Genomic DNA, 12,449 nt, shown 5'->3' on the forward strand with positions numbered 1-12,449 from the left:
GAGGGGCCCTGGCTTCGCTCCCCAGCCCCAGGGACGAGCTCAGCATCCAGCTCCGGTGCTACCGAGAAAGCAGAAAACCCCCAGAGCCTGGCGCTGCTCCCCTTCCTCCTCCTCTTCTTTTTCCTTTTCTCTTAATTACTTGGGGCTTTTCTTTCACTTCTTCTTTTTTTTTTTTTTTCTGTTTTTCCTTCTTTTTTCTTTTTTTTTTTTCCCCCCCCCCCCAATTTTTTTTTTTTTTTTCCCCCCGTTGTATTTCTTCTGCTTAAATATCAAACGAAAGATGAAAACCCAGCGATGGGGGCTCTGGAGCCGGGGGCCAGGCTGCTGGGCGGGCGGTACAGGGTCCCGGGCTGGCTGCTGGGGGCGTTGCCGGGGGTCTGGGGGGTGGGAGTCCTGCTGGCTTTGGGGCGGAACAGGCTGCCCTGCTGCGTGGAGGTGCTGTTGGAGAGGGGCGTGTGCTCGGGCTCGCCCGAGTCGCTCTCGGTGTAGCTGTAGGCCTGTGCCCGGGAGATGCCCTTCTGCTGCCGCCGCCAGGAGTTGTAGTAGGTGGGGTCGCTGATGTAGTGGTTGACGAAGGAATGCGCCTTCTGGTGCCCCGGGTCCACCTCGTACTCGCTGTCACTGCCCTGGAAAACAGCACGGGGCGAAAGGGGGGAGGCGGGGACGTCACCCAGCAGCCCCAAAACCCGTCGCTGCCAGCGATGGGATGAGAGGGAGCGGCCCCACGCTGCACAGGAGGAGTTCGGGATGTCAGGAGGAATTTCCCCACGGAAAGGGGAAGGTTTGGGGTCCCCATCCCTGCAGGTGTCCCTGGATGAGGCACTCAGAGCTCTGGGCTGGGGACAAGGTGGGGATCGGTGACCTCAGAGGTCTTTTCCAGCCTAAACCATTCCGGGATTTCCAGCGCTCCCCTGGTGCTTTCCCGGTGCTCTTTTGGGAATTCCGGCCAGCGCATTCCCAAAGTATTTTAAAGGCCGGGGGAACGGCTGCAGCATCGCTGGGGGTTTTCTGCCTCACGCTAGAACAAAATAAAACCTCATACAAAAGGTTCCCGAGCGCTGCCGAGGCCGCGATGGCCCCGGGCTGGCGGGGAGGCTGTTTTTGGGCTCTGCCGGTAATTGGATTCAGCTTCTCCGGCGGCGCACAAAGGGCCCATTGAGGGCGGTGGGAACTGCCCCGCGCCAGCGCCAGCTCCCGCAGCTCTTCACAGCTCCTCAAAAGCCACTCGAGCCCCGCTCGGGCCGCAGCGAGAGGAGCCGGGATCTGCCAAGGAAACAGCCGCTGCGGGCAGAGGCGGGGGGGGTCCCTGGGCACGGCGCCCCTCCCGCTCGGGGACAGCGCTGGGGACGCACGGCACCTTCCCCCGGGTGTCGGCCCCTCAGGAGCCACCCTGGGGGTGTCGGTCCCACGGGCTCCCCACGCTCCTGCCCGGCCACAGCTGCCCGTGGCCCCGGGACGAGACAAAGGTGGCATTTTGTGGAGTTGGCAGAGCCGCGGGGGTTGCCACCAGCGACCGGGCAGCGGGACAGAGGGACAGCGGGACAGAGGGACAGCCCCATGCCCCGGGGACAGCCCCCAGCCCCGCAGTGCCACATCCCCAGCGCAGGGCCGGGGGCTGTGCCAGCTTCCCTCGGGCTCTGCGCCACGGAGCCGCAGGGACGCTGCTGTCCCCAAACGGGCAGAGGAAGCGCTGATGCTCAGCGAGGGCTCCCGGCACCCTCCAGCCCCGGGGCTCACCTGGGAGTCGGAGACCTCGGAGGGTTTCTCGGTCAGGCTGCTGCTCTCGGCCGGGATCAGGTCGTTGTACTTGGTCACGTCCTCGTCCGAGTAGTGCAGGCTGCCGGGGCTGGGCCGGGGTGGGGACCTCGGGGACAGGCAGGGCAGACGGGCACTCAGCGCGTGTCCCCTCTGCTCGGGGCCGGGGCACTTGGGGACAACCCCGGCGCACCCACAGGGAACGCCCCTCAGCCGTGCCAACCTCCTCCCAAAGAACCCAGATCCCAGGGACTCTCAGGGGGACATTGGGCAGATCAGGGTCACCCCCTGGGGATCCGAGGCCTCCCCACCCCATGACGGAGCAGGGATGGACACAGTGACCAAAACCGGATGGACACAGTGACCAAAAACGGGTGGACACAGTGACCCAAAACGGATGGACACAGTGACCAAAAACGGGTGGACACAGTGACCAAAAACGGATGGACACAGTGACCAAAAACGGATGGACACAGTGACCAAAAACGGGTGGAGACAGTGACCAAAAACGGGTGGACACAGTGACCAAAACCAGATGGACACAGTGACCAAAACCAGATGGACACAGTGACCAAAAGTGCTCCCCCTGCCCGGGGAGGGGGCTGTGGCAGGGGGTCCCTACAGGGTGTAGATGCCGTTCTTCCGGCAGAAGGAATTTTTGACGGAGAGGCGGCGGTTGTTGAGCTCCAGGGCGGGGAAGCTGCCCTCATCCAGGCTCACCATCTCCCCGTGGCTCAGGGCGGCCGCCTTGGAGCTGTTCCCTGCGGGATGGGATGCTCAGCCTCCCGCAGGCAGCACGGCACAGGGGGCACAGGGGGCTGGGAGGGGGGACTGTGCTGCTTCCAGAGTCACCGGCGCCTGGGGACAGCCAGGAGGTGCCAGCCCTGCCCCGGCGCTCCCAGCTCCCCACTCCGGGCTGTTTGCTTAGCGAGGAGAGCTCGATTTTCCCCACAATTTGAGCCCTTGACAGAGCTAAGAAAACAGAGCTGTGTTTGGCTGATCCTGGTGACCTCTGCGAGCCCCCGGGGCTGCGCTGCCTCCGCAGCCGGCTGTGGGACAAGTCCTTCATTTCACCCGGAGCTCCCAGCGCTCTCTGGGAAGCCACAGCACTGTTCTGGGGCGGCACCGAGGCCCTGGAGGAGTCGTTCCCGAGGCGGGCAGGAAGGGAGGCTCCCACCGCTCCCCCCAGACCCCGAAGGCAGGGAGAGACCCCCAGGAGGCTCCCACGGGAGCGGGAGGGTCCTGTCCCCACCCACCGCACTCCCCTCCCTCACCTGAGTCCGACTTCTTGGAGTACTTCTTGCTCTGGCCGCGGATGATGAGCACGAAGACGAGGAGGAGGATGAAGATGAGCCCCACCAGGGCAATGACCACCAGGAACCACCACTCCTCGTAGAACGGGTTGGTTTTCTGGGCTGGGGCACAGCAGGGAGGATCAGAGGGGGACAGGGGGACAACCAGCCCGGGTGGGGACACCCCTCTGCAGAGCATAGGGTCACTCGGGGGGCTTTGGGAGGCCTGGATCCATGGGAAAGGGCTGGATTCAGAAAGGGGGTGCTGGCAGTGGGATTTGGGACTCTGTAGGAGCCAGGAGTGGGGTTCAGTGACGGCCACGAGGACAGAGCAACGCCAGGACCCTCCCTCCCTGTGGCACAGGGGGACAGAACCCCCCGGAACACACCTGACACGGAGGGGGACGGGGTGCTGGGGGTCCCGTAGCCGTAGTCGTTCACGGCAATGACACGGAAGTCGTAGCTGACCCCCTGCTTGAGGATGTCCATGCTGAAGGTGTAGGAGGTCACCTCCTTGGGGATGTCTTTGATGAGGATGTCCCAGAGCCCCTCATCTGCAAGAGACAGCGGGGCTGGGAGGGGAGGGCTGGCTCTGCAGGACACCCCAGGGCAGGGGGGGATGTCCCTCCACCCCCCGGCCCTCAGGCGCTGCCTTTTCCAACAGCCCCACTCGATGGGTCAAGGTTTAGCTTTCGTATTTTCCACATTCTGCACTGCCTTGGTGTGTAACTCTGAACTTCATACAAAGCGTTAGCAAGTTCTCCTCACGGTTTAGACAAAACAATCCTTCTCCAGCCCCAGAACCAAGGACACCGCTGCAGCTTCAGGCCCAGAAAGTGCAAACAGCAGCGAATTGAGGGGAGTAAACAGGGAGGGTGGGACTGCATCACCTGAGCTGTAATTAGACAATTAACTCCAACATGGAAATGGACCCAAAGTGTGGAAACTCCTGACCCGGCGTCCACCTTGGGTGGAAACACAGCCAGGCCCTTGTACTGCCCCAGGTGCATCCTCTGAAGGCTTTTTAATAAATCCCTGCTTTATCCCTTTAACTCTGCCCAGCCTCTGTCCCAGGGAGCCTCCCAAGGCATCACACTCAGCAGCGTTTTCCTCACGGATCAGCACACGGACAAACCCCCAGACACTGCATCCTGACACCCAACCCAGGCCAGCACCCCCTGCCTCAGTTTCCCCTTTTCCTGACCCCCGAGGCGGGGATGGAGAGCAGAGGGGTACCTGAGGGCCGGGCCTCGATGACGTATCTGGTGATGGGCCCTTGCCCGGGGTCCCCGCTGGACCAGTGGATGGTGATGGCCGAGCCGTAGCGGGAGATGAAGGGCTCTCCGGGGGGGCCGGGGGCACCTGGGCACCAGAGTGCAGCTGGAGACAGGGGGCACGAACCGGCACGGAGCCGTGCCAGCTCCCACCCGTCTCCTCCCTCGCCCCTCGTGCCCCCCACGCGCCCCCCGTACCTTCCCCGGGCCCCGTGGTGATGTTGGCCTCGACGTCCGGCCCGTAGGCGAAGGTTTTGGCCCGGATTCGGAAGCGGTAGGTGACGCCCTCGGCCAGGTCCTTGACCTTCATCCACAGCGGGCTGTTCCCCTTCACGTCCACCGTCACGATCTTGCTGACGCCTGCGGGGACAGGGGCTGAGCCGGGTCCCGCCGAGCCCTCCCCGCTGCCCCCGGCCATGCCCTCACCATCCACGGGCGTGCAGGGCTCGTAGACCAGCCTGTAGCCCTCGAGGACGCCGTTGGGCAGCGGCGGCGGCTCCCAGGACACGTTCACCGACGTGGTGGTCAGCTCGCTGAAGCGGATGGAGCCGGGAGCGCTGGGGGCTGCGAGGGGACAGGGCGGCAGCGCCAGCTCAGCGCTCCAGGGGACAGCCCCGGCCCCTCTCCCTGCCTCCAGCCCGGTGCTGATCATCAGCTCACACCCCCTGGGCCCCATCCCCTCTCTCTGACTCTCCTGCTCCTCCTCCCAAGCTCTTCATCCTTCTCAAGCCTCAGCTCGAAGATTCATCTCCGCGTGCCCCACAAACCCCCCGGGGGTGAGCCCAGGGGTGTTCTGCTGGGGATTGCAGGAATCCCCGGAGCCGGACCCATCCCCAGGGAGCCCAGGGGCAGGAGCTGTGCCACGGGCCCCACCTGCCTGCTGCGTCCGTGCCTTCACCGGGGGGCTGCGGGGCCCGTCCCCCGCGGCGTTGAAGGCGGCCACGCTGACCCAGTACGAGGTGTAGCCCGTCAGGTTCTTCAGCTTCACCCCGGTCTCGGGCAGGAAAAGCGTCTTGACCCGCGCGCTCTCGTTCCGGCGCTGCTCCTCCCAGAAGTGGATCTGCGGGAGCGGCGTGGGGAGCGGGGTGAGGTGCGGATCCAGCCCGGCTCGCCCTCCCTGAGCCCTCGGCTCTGCTCGATCGCCCCTGCCCGGGCTCCTGAGCCCCTGTCCGCAGGGATGGAACGGCTTCTCCTCCGGGAGGGCTCCCGGCCGTGCTGGGCATCAGACACGGCTCACATCGCCAGGCTGTGCCGAGATCACCGCGCCTGATTCCCCAGGGATGGGGACGAGCGGGAGGAATCACAATGGACGGGGACCAGGGGGTGTCTGGAGCGTGGGGCTGGGTACCCCGGCTGCATCCTAATGCATCCCAACAGCGTCCCGGCCACATCCCGGCTGCATCCCGACACATCCCAGCTGCATCCCGGGGCATCCCGACACATCTCAGCTGCATCCCGGGGCATCCCGACACATCCCAGCTCTACCGCGGTGCATCCCGGCACATTCCGGTTGTATCCCGACATATCCCAGCTGCATCCCGGTGCATCCCGACACATCTCGCCCGTATCCCGGTGCATCCCGGCCTCATTCCAGGGCCGACGGCGCCATCTGCTGCCCCGGCGCCGCTCGGCACCGGGCTGGGACACCGGGCATCTCCTCGGGACCCCCGGCACGTTCCCAGAACGAATTCCCCCAAAGCCCTCGGTGCCACCCCGTGTCCCCGGCTGCCAGGGGCCAGGCGGTACCTTGTAGCCCTGTATGTCCCCGTTCTGGCTCTCGGCGGGGGGCGGCTCCCAGGTGACATCCAGCTGCGTGGCGGTGGCCGCCCGCACGGCCACGCTCAGGGGCGCTCCGGTGGGCACTGCGCCGAGAGGGGGGACGGTGTCACCGCGCTGCCTCGCCCGGGCGATGTGGGGGGCTCCAGGACAGCCGAGCCCCCCGCCCGCAGCCCCCACAGCGGCTCCCCGGCCGGGACTCACCCGCTTCCCCCACGAACACCTCCTGGGGCGGGCTGGGGGGACCCTCGCCCACGGCGTTGTAAACACTCATCCGGATCTCGTAGCGCCGGTGCTTGCTCAGGTCTGGGGGACAGAGGGTGACAAAGGGACACCCCCCCCCCGATGATGGGGAGTCCCGGGGGACCTGGCAGAGCCCCTCCCTCGTGTTGGGGAGGAGGGGGTGACCCCAAGGAGCAGCTGGGGGGGAGAGGCAGAGGGGTGCTGGGTCGCTCTACAGTGTGGGGACTCACAGGGGTGGCACTGGGGGACACACAGAGGGAGGTGGGGGACACACAGAGGGAGGTGGGGGACACAGGGGGTGGTGACTTACTGTCCAGCTCGTACTGGGTGAGGGACACCTCGCTGAGGTTGTGCACGGCATAGACGGCTGGGCAGGAGAGCAGGGCGGGTTAGTGCAGGGCAGGGGTGGGCTCCTGCCTCTGAGCCCCCACCCCACAGCGCAGGCCAGGGCTCCCCTACAAGGGCCCTGGCACCCCCGGGGTGCCAATGGGGCTGCCACAGCACCGAGAAGCCTTTCCATCCCCCAGCCCCATCCCCGGAGCGGCACGAGCCGGGTTTGTGCGCTGGGGTCTCCACAGAGGACAGGGCCAGGTCCTGACCCTTGTCACCCGTGTCCCTGCTGCCCCCAGAGTGGAATGACTCTGTTCCCTGCGGGCCTGAGGACAGCAGCACACCTGGACACAGGGCAGGACGTCACACAGCCCCTGTGCGGTTCAGATCTGTGGATCTGTCCCCCCAGCCACAGGGGACACAGCAGGACGACAGTGACAACACAAAAGGTCAGGGACCACAGAGCCGGCGGCACGAGGGAGCTGGCGACAGCTCCAGGGGTCACAGCCCGACCCCGGTACCCGGGAGACGCCATGGAGCACAGGAGGCTGCACTGCTCAGATCCCCACCTGCCACCCCCAGGCCACCCCCAGGCCACCCCAGGGGAGCTCCCTGTCACTCACGGGTGAGCTCGGCCCAGCCGGCGCCGGCGCGGCCGCGCAGGGCGAAGCCCCGCAGGCTGTCGTACACCAGCTCCCGGTAGCGCAGCCGGAACCCCAGCAGGATCCCATTGATCTTGTCCTCAGCCGGTGGCTGCAAGGGGAGGGAGGGAGGGAGGGAGGGCGCTCAGAGGCCGCTCCAGGGCTCCCTGGCACCCCGAGGCGCCGCGCCCCAGGGCAGGGCAGAGGGGTCGGTACCTGCCAGCGGATGAGCACCGACGTGGTGGTGTGGGGCGTGATGGAGAGGATGGTGGGAGCCTCCTCGGGGGCTGTGGGGGAGAAGAGGGCGGTGAGGCCCCGGAGGTGCCCAGGGCAAGGCAGGAATTCCCTCGGGAGGGGGGCACCCGCTGTCCCCGGCCCTGGAGGTGCTGACCCGCCTGCAGGGTGGTGAGCGACTCCGACTCCTCGCTGTACTCGCTGTCCCCGATGTCGTTGGTCGCCTTCACACGGAACTTGTAGGAGGTGAAGGGTTTCAGCCTGCAGGGAGCGGAGCGGGATGGGGACGGGGCAGCCAGCGGGTCACCCCCGAGCCACCCTCCTCTCACCCGGGTTTTTCTGAGTTTTTTAAAGCCTTCTGATTGTTCATAAAATGGAGTCAGACTTTTTAGCTACTGTACAATATTAGGAGCAGTTCACTTTTTCTCACACATGTAACATAAACAAATCCTTTGTTTTTCATTCCCTGTCCTTTGTTTGCATATTCCTAACCTGAAAACAATTGTAACTGACAGTTGGTCCGGCCATTTGGCTGGAAGGTGAAAACTCCAGAAGCCAATCCACAGCCAGACCCACAAATGTATAAAAAGTAAGAAATAAACAGGCAGAGGGCTCTGGGCTTGGCTCAGCCTTGAGCTCGCTCAGAGGAACCCTCTGCCCTGCGAAAATCTCTTGTCTCCGTGCAATTGCTTTGCGTATCCCAATCACACCCTCCCTCCCAGCGGGCCGTCGCTCCCCAGCCTCGCGCTTCTCCTGAATGGGGAAACTGAGGCACGGGGAAACCGCCCGAAGCGTCCCCAGCCCCTCACCTGTCCACGACGAAGGCGGTGGCGTTGTGGCCGACAGGGGAAGAGTGCAGGGCCCATTCGCCGTCGGGCAGCTCGCGGCTCTGCACGGTGTAGTAGCGCACGGGGGAGAGGCCGTCGCTGCCGGGCTCCCAGGACAGCAGCACGCTCCGGGCCCGCACCTCCTCCTGCCGCGCCAGCGGCTTCCCGGGGGGCTGCGGCCGGGCTGCGGGAGGCGAGGGGCTGGGAGCGCTGCGGGGGCGCCGCCGGCCCCCCGCCGCCGGCCGGGCCCCCCATCCTTACCTCTCTTCTCGGTGGTGACCACCAGGGCTTCGGCCGCCTCGCCCCAGCCCTTGCGGGTCTGCGCCGTGACGCGGAACAGGTAGGTGGCCTCGGGCTGGAGGCCGGCGGCCGTGAACTGCCGGGCGCCGGCGTCCAGCACCTCCACGGCGGCCGCGGTCACGGCCGAGGTGTTCAGGCGGTGGCTGACCTGGTAGGCTGCGGGGAGGGAGCGGGGAGGAGGCGCTGGGGAGGGGACACCAGCCGGGGCACCGCCATCCCGACCCGCTCCCGGGGAGTGTTCTCCTACTCTCTTCAGCCTTCTGATTGTTTGCGGTTTTGTGGTGGAGTTTCTCGCGCATGTAACATAAAGTGATTGTTCTCGCGCTCCTCCTTGGAGGAGGGACAATTGATGGACTTCTAGTTTGGCCAGTGGGGTCGGAGAGGTGGCAACCTCATTCTCCAATCCGTGGTCAATGTCCAGAATCTATCTAAATCAAGGTAAAAATAAACTCCCCTTCTTTTTGCTCTAAACTTGACTGTGTGAGTATAATTCTTTTCGTGTCCTCTAGCGACAGGGGAGCTCACACCCAGCCCTGGACCAACATCCGAGCATGGAACTTCATCCCTGAGGGCTCCGAGATGCTCAGGGGATCCCAGAGAGCTGGTCCCTGCCTCCCCACGCCAATCCCTGCTCCCACAGGGTCTCTGCATCCCTCTGCAGAGCATCCCAGTGCGGCTCACCCGGGGTTCTCCCCACCTACCCAGGATGACGCCGTTGGGTGCTGCCGGCGGCTGCCAGACAAGCCGCACCGAGGTGGTCCTCACTTCAGGAAAGAGGAGCCCCACGGGGGGCCCGGGCACTGCAGGGGGAGAGACTGGAGTCACCGGGGAGTGGGGAAAAGTGCCGGATCCCATCCCCTGGGAATGGGAGCCCTGGGTGTCCTGGTCAGGGAGAGAGGGATCGCCCCAGGGAACCGGGGTAGGACGGGATTAAGCACCCAAGGGACCCCCGCAGCCCACCCAGGCGCTGTCACCCACCGTCATCCAGCGTCCTCTCGAGGACAGGAGGCCGGCTGGGGACGCCGTCGCCCATCCTGGTGAAGGCCAGCACCCGGATCTCGTGCAGGGTGTACTTGGCCAGCCCGGTGAGCTGGGCGCTGCGCGAGGCGTTGCCCTCCGCCAGCCAGAACCGGGCACGCGCCTCCGAGCCCTTCTCCTTGTACAGCACCTGCAACAACCTGCGTGACGCAGCCGGGCCAGGCCGGCACCGAGGGGCGCGGGGGCGGCACAGCCGGGGACCCCGCAGGCCGCGGGGCGATTCCCCAGGGAAAGCCGTGCCGCCCACGGGCAGGAGCTCACCTTGTAGCCCAGGATGAGCCCGTTGCAGTCAGCCTCGGGAATGTCGCCCCATCGGACCGTCAGGCTGCTGGAGGAGGCGGCCACCGCCGACACATTGCTGGGGCCGGACGAGGGGACTGGAGGGGGGCGACAGGGAGGCTCAGTGGCCGGACCGGCCGAGGCGGGTGCCCAGCACCCAGGTGGGCAGCGGTACCTGACTCCCGGGTGCGTCCCAGCACCGAGGGGCTCCAGGGCCCGGAGCCGATGGCGTTGAAGGCCTGGACCTGCACCCGGTACTCCGTCCACTCCTCCAGGTCCTCGATGGTGAACTCCCGCTCCACACGGTCGCGGATCACGTGGAGCGCCGGCTGCCCCCGCCCGTCGGCCCGCGCGTACCGGATCCTGTACCCCACCGAGTCGGGGCTCCCGTTGTACTCCTGCTCCAGGAGGGGCTGGCAGGGACAGGCACTGTCACCGCCGATGTCCCACAGCCCCCCCAGCTCCATCCCCCTTCAGCCCACGGCACAGACCCCCCGCCCCACGGCGCTCCCTCACCATCCAGCGCAGCCACAGGCTGGTCTCGCTGGCCGTCCTCAGGGTGACGTTGGCAGGAGCCGTGTCCGGGGGGGCTTGGAGGGTCTGGATCCTCCGGGAGGGCGGGCTGGGGGGGCTGGTGCCCACGATGTTCACCTGGCGCATGCGGAAACTGCGAGACGAGAGGCGGGTCACGGTGGGGGACAAGAGGACACTGAAGGGGGGGTCAGGGTGTGGGACAGGAGGGTTCCGTTCCCCCAGGGACGGCACCGCGGCACCGCCCCGGCACTCGCCTGTAGAAGGTGTAGGGTTTCAGGTTGGGCACCTCCATGGAGCGGGCTTCGGGCTCGTTGGCCAGCTGGTGCACGAGCCCCCACTCCCCAGCCTCGCCGTTCTGGCCCACCTGTGGGATGGCGGTGGGGGGTGAGTGGGGTGAGCTGCCCCCAAACGCGCCCTGACCCCCCTTCCCGGGCCACCCTGTACCTGTGCCTCCACCTGCCAGCGGGAGATGGAGGTTTTGCCATCGTAACCCGGGCGAAACTGGATGGTGACGGAGCGCGGGCCGATGTTGGAGATGCCCAGGTTGGTGGGGGCACCGGGGAGCTCTGTGGGCACAGGGCAGGGTTGGGTGGCACCGGATACTGACCCCCAGCACATCCCTCCAGCACCCCGACAGCGCTGTGCTCACCTGGGGGGACCCCTGAGGAGATGGTGGAGGAGGAGAGCTGTCCCTGTCCCTTGGAGGTCATGGCGGCCACCTCGATGGTGTAGGTGGTGAGGGCGGTGAGGCCGGTGACGCGGTACTCCAGGGTGACGTTGGGCAGGTAGTGCGTCACCCGCGTGTTGGTGCGGTTGTACTCCTCCCACGAGATCCGGTAGCCTGGAACGCAGCCCCCGCGTCACCCCTGCAGCGCCCACCCCGGGACGGGACCGGGACGGGACCGGTGGGAGGTGCAGAGGGGTGGGAAGGGGACGGGACAAAGGGGGAGAAGGCGCGGGGGAGGAAAAGGACACGTGAGTGACACCGCGGGGTGGCAGCGGGACACGGGGGAGGTGCTGCAGAGTGGGAAGGGGACAGGAAAACGGGGAGACGCTGCGGGGTGGGAAAGGGACCGACGGCGGAACCAGCACCCGCGGGTGCTCCCTTACCCGTCAGGATCCCGTTCTTCTCCAGCGGCTCCTGCCAGCTGACCTTCAGGGATGTATCCAGGACGTCACTGAAGCTGAGGTGTCCCACGGGGCCGGGCACTGCCCAAAGACACCCGGACTCAGCACCCTGGCGCAGGAGCCCTCGGGACCCCCGCGAGGAGCCAGCTCCCCTCGGGCGGGGGCTCTGCGGCGGGACGGAGCCGGGGGGCGGGCAGGGCCCGCACCCCGCGGGGCTCGGAGCCTCCCCGTACCGTCCTGGTGGGTGCGCACCAGCTGCGGGGGGCTGCGCGGGCCGTCCCCGGGCGTGGTGAAGCACAGCACCGAGGTGAAGTACTCGGCGAACTTGCGCAGCCCCGACACGAAGCCCACGTGGACGCTGTCCTGGAAGTTGGGGCGCACCGTCACCACCGTGGCCTCGTCCTCGTGCTCCGGCTCCCAGGCGATGAGCTGCGGGAGGAAGGGAGCTGGGGGATGAGGATCCCCGCGAACGCCGGCCTCCTCTTGTTAATTCAGCGCTGATTAACGATCAGTTAACGGCGAGGGGAGCGCCCGATGCGGCGCCGGAGCTGTTCACGGAGCCGTGATTAACTCCGTCGATAACGGCGCGGGATGCCCCCCTCGCCCGCATCCAGGAGGGATGGCTGGGCATTTAATTGGTGCCGCGCAAGATAGCCTCTAGCAGCTTAATTAAACACTAATTAGGGCCCTAAAAATACTAATCAAAAATACTAAGTGGCATTTAATAAGAATGTTAAATATCCTACTCACGCTGGTTTATCTCATCCAGCGGCAATTAAATTCCCGAACTTCTTCAGA

At 65.9% G+C, this 12,449-nt stretch overlaps 1 protein-coding gene across 1 annotated transcript in view; it reads right to left on the minus strand.

Annotated features, from left to right (window-relative positions):
• Positions 1 to 231: 231 nt before the first annotated feature.
• The window catches only part of SDK2 (sidekick cell adhesion molecule 2), a 47,873-nt gene continuing 35,655 nt past the window's right edge, over positions 232 to 12,449 (minus strand). Inside the window, exons 19-45 of the mRNA XM_040081667.2 lie at positions 11,885 to 12,080; positions 11,634 to 11,732; positions 11,173 to 11,364; positions 10,968 to 11,089; positions 10,778 to 10,887; positions 10,506 to 10,656; positions 10,165 to 10,402; positions 9,972 to 10,087; positions 9,651 to 9,840; positions 9,374 to 9,472; positions 8,634 to 8,828; positions 8,355 to 8,556; positions 7,703 to 7,806; positions 7,528 to 7,598; positions 7,294 to 7,423; positions 6,651 to 6,707; positions 6,302 to 6,403; positions 6,068 to 6,183; positions 5,195 to 5,381; positions 4,748 to 4,885; positions 4,520 to 4,681; positions 4,284 to 4,409; positions 3,437 to 3,601; positions 3,030 to 3,170; positions 2,378 to 2,516; positions 1,738 to 1,864; positions 232 to 626 (exon numbers count right to left, since the gene is read on the minus strand). Of these exons, the coding sequence (XP_039937601.1) occupies positions 270 to 626; positions 1,738 to 1,864; positions 2,378 to 2,516; positions 3,030 to 3,170; positions 3,437 to 3,601; positions 4,284 to 4,409; positions 4,520 to 4,681; positions 4,748 to 4,885; positions 5,195 to 5,381; positions 6,068 to 6,183; positions 6,302 to 6,403; positions 6,651 to 6,707; positions 7,294 to 7,423; positions 7,528 to 7,598; positions 7,703 to 7,806; positions 8,355 to 8,556; positions 8,634 to 8,828; positions 9,374 to 9,472; positions 9,651 to 9,840; positions 9,972 to 10,087; positions 10,165 to 10,402; positions 10,506 to 10,656; positions 10,778 to 10,887; positions 10,968 to 11,089; positions 11,173 to 11,364; positions 11,634 to 11,732; positions 11,885 to 12,080 (4,032 nt within the window). The 3' untranslated portion in view covers positions 232 to 269. The remainder of the gene's footprint in view (positions 627 to 1,737; positions 1,865 to 2,377; positions 2,517 to 3,029; positions 3,171 to 3,436; positions 3,602 to 4,283; positions 4,410 to 4,519; positions 4,682 to 4,747; positions 4,886 to 5,194; positions 5,382 to 6,067; positions 6,184 to 6,301; positions 6,404 to 6,650; positions 6,708 to 7,293; positions 7,424 to 7,527; positions 7,599 to 7,702; positions 7,807 to 8,354; positions 8,557 to 8,633; positions 8,829 to 9,373; positions 9,473 to 9,650; positions 9,841 to 9,971; positions 10,088 to 10,164; positions 10,403 to 10,505; positions 10,657 to 10,777; positions 10,888 to 10,967; positions 11,090 to 11,172; positions 11,365 to 11,633; positions 11,733 to 11,884; positions 12,081 to 12,449) is intronic.

This window comes from Hirundo rustica, chromosome 18, assembly GCF_015227805.2.
Source record: "Hirundo rustica isolate bHirRus1 chromosome 18, bHirRus1.pri.v3, whole genome shotgun sequence".
NCBI classification, from domain to species: Eukaryota; Metazoa; Chordata; class Aves; order Passeriformes; family Hirundinidae; genus Hirundo; species Hirundo rustica.